Source organism: Trachypithecus francoisi, unplaced genomic scaffold, assembly GCF_009764315.1.
Source record: "Trachypithecus francoisi isolate TF-2019V2 unplaced genomic scaffold, Tfra_2.0 Lachesis_group6, whole genome shotgun sequence".
Lineage (NCBI taxonomy): Eukaryota > Metazoa > Chordata > Mammalia > Primates > Cercopithecidae > Trachypithecus > Trachypithecus francoisi.
The window spans coordinates 27,540,950-27,555,017 of NW_022681471.1; the positions used below are offsets into that span (position 1 = coordinate 27,540,950).

The 14,068-nt window shown below is 53.3% G+C and overlaps 1 protein-coding gene across 1 annotated transcript; it reads right to left on the reverse strand.

Annotated features, from left to right (window-relative positions):
- Positions 1–1,176: 1,176 nt before the first annotated feature.
- LOC117077427 (paraneoplastic antigen Ma6E-like) lies at positions 1,177–5,673 on the reverse strand. Its single transcript, XM_033201117.1, has 3 exons — positions 5,543–5,673; positions 2,420–3,325; positions 1,177–2,350 (listed from the first exon to the last, which is right to left on the reverse strand). The coding sequence occupies exons 2-3, from the start codon at positions 3,252–3,254 to the stop codon at positions 1,260–1,262; spliced, it is 1,926 nt and encodes a 641-aa protein (XP_033057008.1). The 5' UTR covers positions 3,255–3,325; positions 5,543–5,673; the 3' UTR covers positions 1,177–1,259.
- Positions 5,674–14,068: the final 8,395 nt, after the last annotated feature.

The window sequence follows — 14,068 nt, forward strand, 5'->3', positions numbered from 1 at the left end:
TTATTGAAGAGAAACATATAGTGAAACTATTGAAGAGAAGGAAACCACAATACAGAGAGAAACTGCAAACGGCCACCACAGGCCACAGGTCCTGGGCCCCCTCCTCCTGGGGTTCCTGGCAAGGTGCCTCATCTGCTTCCCCTCCCGCTGCTGCCCCTGCTGCCACCTCCCTCCTTCCCGAGGGCCCCAGAGTCTGCCTTTTGCCAGGACAGTGGACTCTGGCAGTGTCCACTGGCTTCAGGGAGCCCCCTCCTGAACCCATCCCTATGGCCCTCACAGAACAGTCACAGAACACTGGGAAATACCAGGGAACACCTCACCAAGCTGAGGAAACTGAGTCACAAGTAACAACAGGGGTGGAATGCCAAAGCATAGTCCCTATGGAGCCTCACGCAGCCCCACTCTGCCCCAGGTCTGGTTCTTCTTCCCACAGTCACGGTCACCATCACGGTCACGGGGTGAGCGTCCACCGTGCCCTGGCTCCTCCTTCCCGCCATCTCCTGGGACTGCGCTGGGGGCCTCCAGGGAGAAGGTGCTCAGAGAACACACACAGCTCCATAAGAACAAGCAGTCCCTGGCCTAGATCTATGCCAGGAAAGCAGAGGTGGTGCTCATGATGCGGGACAGCAGCGAGCAGAGCCGGGCTCGCAGGAAGCTCACAGCAGGTGCCCCAGGCCCAGAGGCGGCCGCCTGCATGGGCGCACAGTACATGACGTTTCGCAGGAGTGATGGCTAGCAGTGGGTGGGCGTCTGCTGGGCGCGTGGGTCACACAGGGCCTACACAGGTGACGGTGAGCTTCCCGGAACAGGGGGCAGCCTGCCCCAGGGATGGCAAGTGGGTGGACCCCTCTTGAAAGACCCAGGCAGCTGGCACCATTGAGAGGGCCTCTTTCCCCCTGTCTCTCCCAACTCAGGGCCTGGGTCGGGGGCAGACATCTTCAGGTGCTCCCACCCAGGCCACAGCTGGCCACTCAGGGCTCCCTCCAAGCCAGTTCCCTGTGGCAGCAGGGTTTGGGGCTGGGGCTGGGTGTGCTGGGTGCAAGGGAGGGAAGGAGGGGCATCTCTCCCCACCCCATTTTGTATCAAACCTGGTCATCTGGGTCACGGGAAAGGAATGGGGGTGGAGGCCAGAGCCCCTTGGGGGAGGTGGGGGGGCTCTTACTCCTGATGTGGGGTGAGAGACTGGCCCTGGCCTGGCCTCCGTCTGCCTCCAAGGCACTACTGCCTGAGAGGAGAGGAGGCCCCAGGGCCCTAGGAGCCTATTTGCCCTGGGAGGACTTGGACTGGCCCGCATCCCCAGCCCCGTCCTCATTCTCGCTTTCGGGGTCCTCCAAGATGGTCTGGAGCCCCGCCAGTGGGGGATTCCTGGCTTCCTGGCCTCTCACCTGGATGAGGCCCTCTGGACCCCAGCTAGGACCTCCTGGGAACACCCAGGCAGCACTGCTCATCCGGGCTGGGGAGGAGCTCCAGGGCCTTGCCTGACCTAGGCCTTCGAGGTCTGCAGGGGCACTTTCACCTTCCCCAGCGGCAGGGGCTCCCTTTGCAGCCTCTTTGGTGGCAGAAGCGGCCTCGGCAGCATCTTCCACTCCAGGATCAGACTCGCTGGCATCCCCCTGGGCTGAGGAGGCCTGGGCAGCAGCTGGGTCTTCACTCTCCACTGGGACCGCTGGCCAGGCCACACCCTGCTGGCTCCTCGCTGGGGAAGCTGCCCACGCCTCCATCTTCCGGATGAGCCGGAGCAGCCCCAGGAAGCCAGGTGGCCTCCTCTCCAGCTGCATCCCCCTCAGGGTATCCTGGAGTGCCTCGCTGAGGCGGGCCCGAGACAGCACCTGCCGCAATCGCACGTAGTTGGCCAAGGCTGGGTGGACGGCCCCCTTCTCCACAGCCCTCTGCAGCAGGCCTTCCAGGCGCACCACGAAGGCAAACAGCCCCTCCTGGGGCCCCTGCGTGCAGGTCAGGAACTTCAGCCTCGAAGTCATTCGAGTGTCCTGGTTCCTAAATACCTGCCCCAGCGCCGCCAGGCAGTCCAGCGCGGACAAGTTGGGATCTTCCTCCAGGAGGCCGCTCACGACGTCCAGGGCCGGGCCGTCCAACCTCTCCAGCAGCCACCTCTTCCTCTCCCTTTCCGACGCATAGTACCGCAGCTGCAGCATATCCCTGGCGTGCTCCACCCAGCTCTCAAAGGACTCTTCCTCGCAGCCTGGCTGCTCCCTCCCTGAAAAGGATCTCAGTTCCCGGTAGGCCCTGTTTTCCAGCACAGCCTGTAGGGTGCAGCGCCAAGGCTGGACCCAGGCTCTTGTCCCTCCTGCCTCACCCACAGTTCCTGCCTCACCTGCAGTTCCTATATCACCTGCGGCTCCCTCATCTGACTCTCTTGCCTCTTCTACAACTCTCAACTCATCTCCAGCTCCTCCCTCACCTGCGCCTCCTGCCTCACCTGCACCTCCTGCCTCACCTGCTGCTCCTCCCTCACCTGCACCTCCTGCCTCACCTGCACCTCCTGCCTCACCTGCTGCTCCTCCCTCAGCTGCACCTCCTGCCTCACCTGCACCTCCTGCCTCACCTGCTGCACCTCCTGCCTCAGCTGCACCTCCTGCCTCACCTGCACCTCCTGCCTCACCTGCTGCTCCTCCCTCAGCTGCACCTCCTGCCTTGGCTGCGCCTCTTGCCTCACCTGCTGCTCCTCCCTCACCTGCACCTCCTGCCTCACCTGCACCTCCTGCCTCACCTGCGCCTCCTGCCTCACCTGCTGCTCCTCCCTCACCTGCACCTCCTGCCGCACCTGCTGCTCCTCCCTCACCTGCACCTCCTGCCGCACCTGCTGCTCCTCCCTCACCTGCACCTCCTGCCTCACCTGCTGCTCCTCCCTCACCTGTGCCTCCTGCCTCACCTGCAACTTTTGCCACTGCTTGCCCCTGGGGCTGTGCAGGGAAACTGGGCATATCCTGAAACTCAACATCAGGTACTTGGGGCAGGAAGATCACTTTCCAGGGGCCCCCATTGCCTGGTATTTGGCGGGGAATCAAGCTTCGGTTTAAATACTCAGCGAACTCCACCAAGGCTGCCTTGGCCCCGAGCTCCTTTCTGAAGTGCTTGGTGAGCACTTGATACCTGCCCAGGGGCGACAGGGCAGCCCGCACGGCCTCCTGGAACTCATGGTCCTCACAGTCGTCAGGGATATCCAGGATGAGCAGGGAGCGCTCTGCGTTCGCACCCATCCACCTGCACCAGTCCCGAAGCATCGCCAGAGCCATCGCAGAGGACTTGAGGGAGGGAGCCTGATCAGACAGGAATGTGTGCTGACTGCTGCAGTCTCTGATGCAGCCTGTGAGTGCAAAGAGAGAAGCTTGTTTGTGCCAAACACTCACTCCCACCACTCATCTGCCCCTACATGTGTTGAGGTGGGGGAGCAGGGCTGGAGCTCCTCTGCCTCCTTCTTTTGTCGCTTTGATTTTAGTGAAAATTCAATGGCAAATTAAATTTATTTGCAAGATACAGGGCTAGTCACATTTTCTATGTTACCTGGTGCCAAGCTTACCTATCCTGGTGGGAAGCTTATCTAAGTTTTCAGAACTTTTGATAAAAACCTGTTCACAATATTCCCTCATTATCTTTTTAATGTCTATAAGATCTGTAGTAATATCCTATCCTTCATTCCTGACATTGATTAGTGTTCATTTTCTCTTGTGTGTGTTGTGTGTGTTGTTTTTTGTTTGTTTGTTTGTTTGTTTTTTGAGGCAGGGTCTCACTCTGTCACCCAGGCTGGAGTGCAGCAGCTCGATCTATGTTCAGTGCAGCCTCCACCTCCTGAGCTCAAACGATCCTCCCACCTCAGCCTCCTGAGTAGCTGGGACTACAGGCACACACTAACACACCTGGCTAATTTTTTGTATTTTTTGTAGAGAAGGGGTCTCACTATGTCACCTAGGCTGGTCTTGAACTCCTGGGTTCAGGCAATCCTCCCACCTCAGCCTCCCAAAGTGCTGAGATTACAGGCATGAGCCACTGTGCCCAGTCCTCTCTCATCTTAATTAGTCTTGCTAGGGTTCATTAATTTCGGTACTCTAAAAAGCCGGGGTTTACTGATTGTCCTTTTTATCTCTGTTATTTCTTTATTTGACTCATTCTGTGTTTACTTTTGTTCTTTTTCGAGCTTCTTTAAATGGACTGTTCGGCCATTGATTTTATGTTCTAGTTTTCTGTTCTAAGCACTGAAAGCAAGAAATTTTCCTCTGACCACTTCCTTCCAAATGGCTAGTAATTTGGGTAAGTTGAATGTTTTGTGCAGTTTGAAATATCTTGTAAGTTCCTTGGTGATTTCATCTTTGACCCATGGATTTCAAAATATTTAGACATATGTTATTGTTATTAATTTCAAATAAAATTCCACTGTGATCGGAGAACTTATGAAAACGTGCGATCCTTTTCAGTTTCTGAGGATTTTTAAATGGCTCGACATATGGTCTATCTAAGTGAATGTACAATTTGCCCTTGTAATGAATCCGTATTTTCTACAGAGGCCAAGGTCTGCCCCCTCTAACCACTGCAACTCCTGTCGCCGTTCCCCATGGAAGAGGCGACCTGAAGCCTTTCCAATTCCACCTGTAGGGGGCCAGGCTCCTCACGGCACTGCCACATCCGACAGCCTCCAGGGGGCGCTCACCGTCGCCTGTGCCACTGGCTGCCAGGCAGCCTGCGGCTCCGCACCCGGTGCACTCTCAGGCATTGGCCCTCCTTCCAGCCCATCCCCCACCGCACACCGGGGACAGTCCCTTCTTGCCTCCAACGTGCCCTTTCACACCGGGCGCCCCCTACGCCCAGCTGGCAGCAATCCGGTGTAGCCCCGGGCAGCAGGGCGTCCCACGTGCTTAGACATGAGCCTCCCTCAGAGGCTTCCCCACAGTGGGGGGCCCGACAGTCCCGCCCCACACCCCCAAGTCAGGAGCCCCCATAGCCCACAGAGGCAGGGCGCCCTCCGCTCTGGTCGGCCCTCCACCAGGTTTGGGAATCACCTCTGCCCTCACCCACCCACCCCTGGGACCTGACCACGGCACCAGCCATGGGCCCTTCCATCTCGTGCCTCAGACTCAGGCTGGGCCACCCTCCATCCCCGCCGCCCCACGCTGGGAGCCCGCCAGCCTCCTCTCCCACGTGGCACCCTGCGGCCCCCTCGCCCTCCCACCCCAGGGAGCTCCCTACCGACCCCAGCCCCACAGCCGGAAGCCCTCGATGCCCCCTAACCCCAGCACTGGACCCAGGGGTCCTCCTCTGGCCACCTCACACTGGGGAACCCCTCCCCTCAGCCCTCCTTCCAACCGCCCTCCCAAGGGGGCCTTCCTTGGCGAGAAGCCCACGGTGACACCCACGCTGCGCCTAAATCGGGCCAGGCGGGACCACCGCCCCCCAGCTCCACAACCGGCTCCTCGCGGCCTGCCACACCGCCCGCTCCCACCCCAACCCCAGGAACCTTCTGGGCCGCCATCCTGGGCTCCGGCAACACCTCCTGGGCCTGGGTCCTGGCAAACCCCCGCGGTCTACTCACTTTCTCAAACTCTGGGCAATTCCAGGTCTCTCAGTGGGAAGTCAGATGTCTGGGTCTCTCCCAAGGGTCTGAAGAGATCACCTCAGCTCCGCAGTGTGGAAGCGTATGGTTCTCTGAGCCACTTGGCGCCAACGGCCACCCGGGCTCCCAGAAACCCCTGGTTCTCCCAGAAGCCACAGGGAGTTCCGAAAGAAAGTCCCAGGCCAGTGTTGCTATGCAAGGCAAATGATTGGACAGGGAGAGCACGAGAGAGGAGCACGTGGGAATGCACTGTTGTAATCACGGCGACTACACGTGAATCAAAAGGTGGAAAGGCTTGAAGCCCAGAAGCGGCAGGCACACCATTGCCCCTCCGCCAATGGAAAGGCCTGCCCACGAGGATTGAGGGAGTACATTTGCAAAGCGAAAGTTCGTTGCGGTAATCGATCCAATTTTCTCCACTGTTTGCTTTCCAATGTGGTTGGTAATGTCATAAAGAGATACTATGTTTTGTTTTGGTTTTTTGTCTTTGGTGTTTTTGTTTTGTTTTGTTTTTGTTTTGTTTTTGTTTTTGTTTGTTAGACTGAGTCTTGCTCTGTCGCCAGGCTGGAATTTTTTTTTTTTTTTTTTTTTTTTAGACTGAGTCTCGCTCTGTTGCCAGGCTGCAGTGGTGCAATTTCGGCTCGCTGCAACCTCCGCCTCCCAGGTTCAAGTGATTCTCCTGCCTCAGCAGGAGAGTAGCTGGGACTACAGGTGCGTGCCACCACGCCCAGCTAATTTTGATATTTTCAGTAGAGACGGGGTTTCACCATGTTAACCAGGATGGTCTCGATCTCTTGACCTGGTGATCCGCCCACCTCGGCCTCCCAAAGTGCTGGGATTACAGGCCCTATGTTTTTATTGATCCCTTTTCTAGTAGTAACAATGACTGGGGCAGGAGTATTAAAATCTCCAATTATAGTTGTGAAGATGCCGTTCTCTCTTTATTCTGTCAACTTTTGTTTTATATATTTTAAAGCTCTGAAGCTCTGTCATTGGGTGCAAACATATGTATGAATTCGATGTGTTCCTGATTAATCGATCCTTGTATCATTATTACCTTTTATTTTACCTTTTCGGCAATAACATTTTGCATTGTTTTCTAGTGGTTGCTCTAGGGATTCCTGTATATATCCTTTACTTTTCACTCTCTACTTACAGTTTACATTGTACCACATCACCTAAATTTAAGACCATTTTCGTTATATAGATTACTTCCCCCTGCACCCCATCCTTTATGCTATAGTTGTCATATATATTATATCTACATGTTATAAACCCTACAATACATTATTTATAATTTTACCTTAAACCGTCATGTGTATCATAAAGAACTTATAAAGATAAAATAAATATTCCTTAATATTTACCCACATAATTTGTTATTCATTTCTAACCAAAGATCGAGATTTCCCTCTTTTCCTTAAGATCAAAAGACTTTCTGTAGCATTTATTTTAATGCAAGCCTGTTGATGAATTCTCTTAGCTTTCATGTGTCTCAAGCATCCTTATTTCACCTCCATTCTTGAGGAGTATTTTCCTGGATATAGATACAGAGTTCTGAGTTGAAAGGATTGTTTGTTTATTTGTTTTTTCTCTCACCACTGTAAAGATCCTGTTCCATTTTCTCCTGGTTTCCATTACTTCTAATGAGAATTTGGTAGAACTTGTGAATGTTCTGTTCTTTTTCGAGTTGCATTTTACTGTTTTCACAATTCACTCATTACTCTTTGTTTTCAGTACTTTGACTGCAATGTGCCTACATGTGTTTTTTCTTTGTATTTATCCTCCTTAGAATTCACTGAGCTCCTTGAATCTGTAAATTATGTCTATCTCCAAATTTTGGAAATTTCAGCCATTATTTCTTCAAGTAGTTTTTCTTCCCCATTCTCTCCCTTCTCTCCTAGGAGGCCATATACACATTCATTAAACCTCTATATATTGTCCCACAGCTCACTGAGGTGCCCTTTTCATTTTTGAAAACTCTTTTTTTCTCTCGGTTTTTCAGAAAGGATTATTTCTATTTATCTGTAAGTTTGCAACTCACCTGTCATCTACAAAGTGATTAAGATCATCCAATGAAGATTTTACTTCCGATGTTGTTTTTCAGTTTAGAACTCACACTTAGTTCTTTACTTACAACTTACACAGTCCTTGATTTATGATGGTTTGACTTATGATTTTTCAACTTTACACTGGCTTTACTGGGACATCACCCCATCCTAAGTCAAGGAGCACCTGGGTTTATTGGGATATTAAATGCATTTTCAAATTACCATATTTTTGACTTACTGCTGGTTTGTCAGGACTTAACCACAGTAAGTCAAGGAACATCTATAGTTTCTGTTTATCTTCTGAAATGTCCTATTTTAAAAAATCATAATCAGTGAGCAGTGAGATGGGTTTTAAAAAAATTGTTAGGTGGCTGGGCATGGTGGCTCACACCTGTAATCCCAGCATTTTGGGAGGCTGAAGGGGGCAGATCACTTGAGGTCAGGAGTTTGAGACCAGCCTGGGCAGCATGGAGAAACTCCATCTCTACAAAAAATACAAAAATTAGCTGGGTGTGGTGGCACATGCCTGTAATCCCAGCTACCTGGGAGGCTGAGATGGGAGGATTGCTTGAGCCTGAAAGGTGGAGGTTGCAGTGAGCCATGATCATACCACTGCACTCCAGCCTGGGTAACAGAGCAAAACTCTGCCTCAAAATAAATAAATAAATAAATAAATAAATAAATAAAGTGTTAGGAGCATGCTTTTTTAAATTTTATTTTATTTTTTTACACAGCATCACTCTGTTGCCCAGGCTGGTGTGCAATTGTGTGATTATGGCTCACTGCAACCTCCACCTCCCAGGCTCAAACAATCCTCCTACCTCAACCTCCCAGGTAGCTGGGACTACAGGTGCATGTCACAATGCCCAGCTACATTTTTTGTATGTTTTGTAGAGACAGAGTTTCACCATGTTGCCCAGGCTGGCCTCAAACTCCTAGGCTCAAGCAATCCACCCACCTCAGCCTTCCAAAGTGCTGGGATTACAGGCAGAAGTGTGCTTTATCTCCTTAAGAATATTTTTTTTTAATATTGTGAATTACTGGGGTCACCTCAGGGTTTGGATTCTCTTGAATGCTTTTTTCCTTGAGTATCAGGACAATTCTTATTTCTTTTAGTAACCGAGCATTATATCCTGGACACTGTCCATAATGAGTTCTAGTAGCTTTGGCTTCTTGGCTTCTATTATATTTCTCCAAAGATGGGTCATTGTTTGTTATTGTTGCTGTTGTTGTGGTGGTGGTGGTGGTGGTGACAGTGGTTTGTTGTCTTAGTAGACAACTAACCTAGCTAAACTCACACTAAGTCTCCCCTGTATTGGGTACCAACTGCAATCTCCAGACTCCGTTTCCACGGTATTGGGCATCAGCCGAAACCTCTGCTCAGTTCTTTTCTCAGACTCTGCCTTGTGTATTAATAGCTCTGGGGTCAGCCAGAGATTTGGGCAGAATATACAGGCCAAACATGGGGCTCCTCCACATGGTGCTTCTCTGCTCCCAGGTGATACCCCTCCTGCTTTCCCTCTCCCATGGCCACCCCAAAGCCTGCTCTCTGGGTCTCTGAGTTTTGGTCACCCAGCATGGCGTTCTCTGTGGCCCATGCTCACATGCAAGAAACTCACCTAGTGCCGGTCCCTTCTTCCAGGTGTTAACCCCTTATGGTTTCTGCCTCTACTGCTTAGTCCCTCATGCCATCAGAAGGTTTTGTTGTTAGTATTTCTGGTTTCATAGGTGTCATCTGTGGGAGGGTTGATCTGATAGGAGTGACTCCACCATTGCTGAAGGCAGAACCTGACTTAAGATCCCTGGGGCCAACACTACGGCAAGTTTTAACAAGATGCCCTGGATGACAGTTTCACTGTCGCCTTGTGAGTGACCCTAACCCAGAACCTCCCAGCTAAGCCACCAGGAGTAATTTGTTAGGTAGTGACAGATAACTGAGACTCTACCCCCCACTTTCCTTCAAGTGTTGTTGCCTATCCAACCCATCCTCTCATTCATGGGACCTGATGCAGTTATCATAGGTGACTAAAAAGAGGATTTGAAGAATACGTCCACAAACTCTGTGATACTCCCCTTTCAAGGGGTGTAGCTGGATCCCTCTCCCCTTGAGTGGAGTCTAGACTTAGTCACAAATAGAGTTCAGCAGAATCCGTGGGCTGTAACTGGCAAGCATGGCTTCTCAGAGAAGGCAGCGTGTGTCTTGGGTGCTCTCTTTTCACCTTCTTGCACTTGTTTCCCCTTTCTCCTTTCCTCCCCCGCCTTCCTCCCTCCCTCTCCCTTTCCCCACCCCTCACTCTGTCTCCCCACACACACATAGATCCCCCTGCCTCTCTCACTCTCTCTCTCTCTCCCTCACCCCCCAAAATAGATCACTGTTTTGCAGGAAGCCCTGCTATGAGCAGCCCTGTGGAGAGGCCTACGTGCTGAGGAACTGAGCTACTTGCCAATAGCCACGTAGCCACGTGAGTAAGCCTGGAAGTGGATCCCTCAGCCCCAGTTAAGTCTCAGAGGCTGCTGTCCTGGATGACAGTTTCACTGTCGCCTCGTGAGTGACCCTAAGCCAGAACCCCTCAGCTAAGCCATCGGGAGTAATTTGTTATGTAACGATAGATAACTAAGATTCTAATATCCCCTTAATGCCCAGCAGTCTACAGCAGCACGGTGAGATTTCCTCCAAGCCTACTCTTCTGAGCAGCATTGTCTTAGTAAATGGCACCAAAAGTCACCCAGGGAGGCATTGTCGGCTGGATCATCAATCCCACAAGTAATATGAAGCCTCTAAATATTCACAACCATGAACAGACACCAGTCTTAGAGGAAAGATGAAGTAACAAGAGTCAAAAAAGGACTCTGCAGAGAGCTGCTCAAGTTCTGAGAAGCAAACCAAGGGCCAGTGGCATCCTGAGCCTGGGGAGGGGAGCATTTAAAGCAGCGGGAGATCCGACAGCATTGAGGGAGAGCTAGTCCCTCGGGGTTCTTAGTTGCACACAACAGGAACAGACTGGCTGATGGAAGCCCAGGGGAAGCCAGCTAGAGGGTATACCACAGGCGCACCTTGGGCCCCACACTCAGTGGGTAGCGGGTGCATCTGATTGGTAGAGCCTGGGTTAGGTGCCCATGCCGTAGCTACAAGGGAAGCTGGGAAAGCCCAGACATTTTTCACTCCTCTTTTGGGAGGGAAGCTCCCCATCAGGTGAGAGAATTGCATGTGCAAAGGTCCTGGAGCTGGAAGGGACAAGGAGAATACTGGGCTGAAAGGTTGGTGTGACTGCAGGGGGATGCCACGCACCGATGCTGCGGAGGCCAGACGGTGCAGGCCTCATGGACCTCGGAGGGGTTTCATCTTCATCCTGAAAAAGCTGAGAACTCACTGACAGATGTGAAGCCAGTGCTGCACATGCATGCACAGACATGTATTTGTGTGAGTGACACAAGCTCATTGCATTTTAAAGAGTTATCTCTGGTTTCTTTGTGGAGAAATGATGTGGGGAGCTGAGTGGATACAGTAAGACTAGCAAAGGTGGCTGGAGTTGTCCTGTGAGAGATGACTAGCCTAGATTACAGCAAGGGCAGTGTCATGGAGCAGATATAGAGGGTCCATTTAACAGATCTAAACCATGCAGAGAACTAAGCAGACACCGTGAATGACGGGAGATGGAGGGTGGGCAAGGGATGTATCCCCACCTTCTGGCCTTTGACATGGGCGTGTTCCACTTACTGCAGCTGGGGACTTGGTAAGAGCACTAGCCCTGGCACGAGATCACAAGCTCAGTTTTGGATGTGTGCATTGGCGCATCCAAGTGCAAATACCAAAAAAGCAGGTGCATCCAGGTGGGGGCATGCCAGGCACTGAGGCTGGGGAGGCCAGCCAAGAGGCCAGGCACAGTCACACTCCAGCTCAGCCTCCAGGCCAGTAGATGGCTAAGCCTTCTCCTATGCCAGGATGTCTTGGCAAGGCTGGGTGACTCTTCAGCTCCTTACCTTTGGTGACCCTCCTGGCTTTGGTCCCTATCACCTGAAGGAATGTCTGGAGACTAGACGCTGCTGGCTGCCCTCCCAGCAGCCATTCCCCCTCTTTTTTCCTCAGTGGACTCCCGCTTGTTGTAGAGTCGGGGTCTCACCCTGCTGCCCAGGCTGGAGTGCAGTGGGGCCATAATAGCTCACTGCAGCCTCAAACTCCTGGGTTCCCGCAATTCTGCCACTTCAGCTTCCCAAGTAGCTTGGACTACAGGTGCATGCCACTGTGCCCAGCTAAAATTGTCTTATGTTTTGTAGAGATGGGGTCTCACCATGTTGCCCAGGCTGGTCTCAAATTCCTGGTCTCAAGCAGTCCTCCTGCCTCAGCCTCCCAAAGTGATGAGATTACAGGCGTGAGCCACCGTGCCAGCTAGAACCTCCTTTTTGTTCCAGCCTCCGTCCCTCCCTCATCACTAGCCACATGGCTCAGGGCATGGTGACTCCCATCCCCAAATCAACAGGTGGCCCTGATTGGTTCAAATGCAGCTGCATATGTGTTCCTGGGGCAACTGTTAGTGATCCGAGCAGTCCATGGTCCAAACGGCCCAGTCAGACCAAAGGGAAGGTTTTAGATTTTATCCACAGAAGAGGGGCCTCTCTTTCCTTGAGCAGGAACAAGGAAGTACATGATCCCAGCGGACACTGACAAACATTCTCCAGCACACAGGCAGCAGCCTGAAGCCAGAGCTAAGACTTGAGGTTGGAAAGAGGCTGGGGCCTGGGTGACAGCTCAGGACAGTGAAGCCACTAGAGGGGGCACGATAAGGATAGCTGTAGCCACACTGAGAGGGATAGTTGAGAAACAGTTATGATCAGACTGGGAGTGTCAGTGAAGGGAGAGGGAGGCCGTCCTGGGAGGGACAGTGAGAATGATAGTGGCCACTCTAAAGAGGGTCAGCAGAGGGCCAGTGGTGGCTCCCCTCTGGGACATTCAGGAACTGGAGCCACAGCTGCAGCCATAGGAGAAGCTGCCACACCAGCAGTGGAAGACCACCTCCTGGGGCATGTGCCCAGCTAAGCTGCAGGCCCTCAGGCTTCTGAAGGCCAAGATGGCCTGCCCTGAGGCCTGGGCATTGCTCCCTCCTGGCACCCAGGCCTGACACTATTGCCCCTACCCACCTCACCCTGAGGGTCCCATCAAGCCTCAAGGGTCCCAGGGTTGGACAAACTGCCCCACATGACACAAGGCATTCTCCACGCCATGAGCCACGCAGTACTCCAACCCTTCTGCAGGGTCAAGGAGCAGCCTGCGTGGCCTGAGGCATTGCCGCGTGCCTTCCATCCCCTGCTTTCCCCAGAGCCACTGTCTCCTGGGACTGCAGCCTGGACATCCCCTCCTCCACTCATTAGCTACACCCCATCTACAGCACTTTTCTGGCAGGGGGCGGGGGCAGGAGTTGCACAAAAACAGTTCAACCAATCCAGACACACATCCTGTCCCTACAGGAGCTCACAGTCGCTATCACCCTCAATGGATATCTGAGGCTGGCAGCATATTCCCAAGGCTCTGCATGCAGCCTAAGACCACCTCCCTCCAAGGGCGCGCCAGCGGAGCAGTCAACCACAGCCCAGCTGACCCCTGGGAGAGGTGCCGCCCTGACCCTTGCCCTGCTGTGAAGGTGGCTTACAGTCCCCTTTGGTCTGACCTTCCCCCACTTGCTCGCTCACTTCCCACAGACAGCTTGGCTTCACCCTGGGCCTCCCTGCTGGGCCCCTGGGCACCTTCTGTGGCTTGGGAGACCTGCTGCCAACCTGCCCCCAGGAGGGGGCTGCCTGTGGCCTGGCGGGGGCCCACAGCACAGTGGGCAGCACCACAGCTGTGGGAAAGCGCCCACTCCCCTGTCCCCCGGCTACCTCAACTGCCCGTCCTGGGCCAGCCTGGGACAAGAGGAGAACAGGAAACTGGAGCTGGGGAGCAGCCAGGCCAGCTAGACTGGGAGAGGGCTGGGGTGGTGGGAACCCAGGGAGGAGAGGAGATGTCCCCATTTCCAGACCCCAACTCTTCCTCCCCAGGTGCTGAATCCAGGTTTGCTGCCTAGGAGGCCCTGTCCCTACCTAAAGCGGGGATGGAGATGCCTCTCTCAGGAGGCCCCAGGCCTCAGGGCCACAATAAGGGGAGGGGAGAGGAGGAGAGAGGGCCGTGTGAGGACCGCCAGAGGGGCCAGTGTGCCCTGTCATCCTCTGTAGGCTGGGCGTGTGTTTGCAATTCTTTACAGTAAAAAACTGAAAACATGCTGGAAGGGAGATTGATCTCCCAACAGGATCATGGGCTTGTCAAGGCCCCCTTCACTTGCTCTAGGCATCGTGCTCTTCAGCTGACCGCAGTGCCACCTCCACCACCAATGTGTCCGCACACGCAGTGCAGGCAATGGTGCACACGGCGGCCCCTGCTCCCCCATTTCTAGGCTTGTGTGGGACCCGCAGCCCAGTGCACATG

Coding starts and splice junctions, on each gene's coding strand:
- LOC117077427 (XM_033201117.1), bottom strand. CDS start 3,254: ATGGCTCTGGCGATGCTTCGGGACTGGTGCAGGTGGATGGGTGCGAAC. Junction 2,351..2,419: donor AGGTGAGGCAGGAGGCGCAG/GTGAGGGAGGAG, acceptor AGGGAGCCGCAG/GTGATATAGGAACTGCAGGT.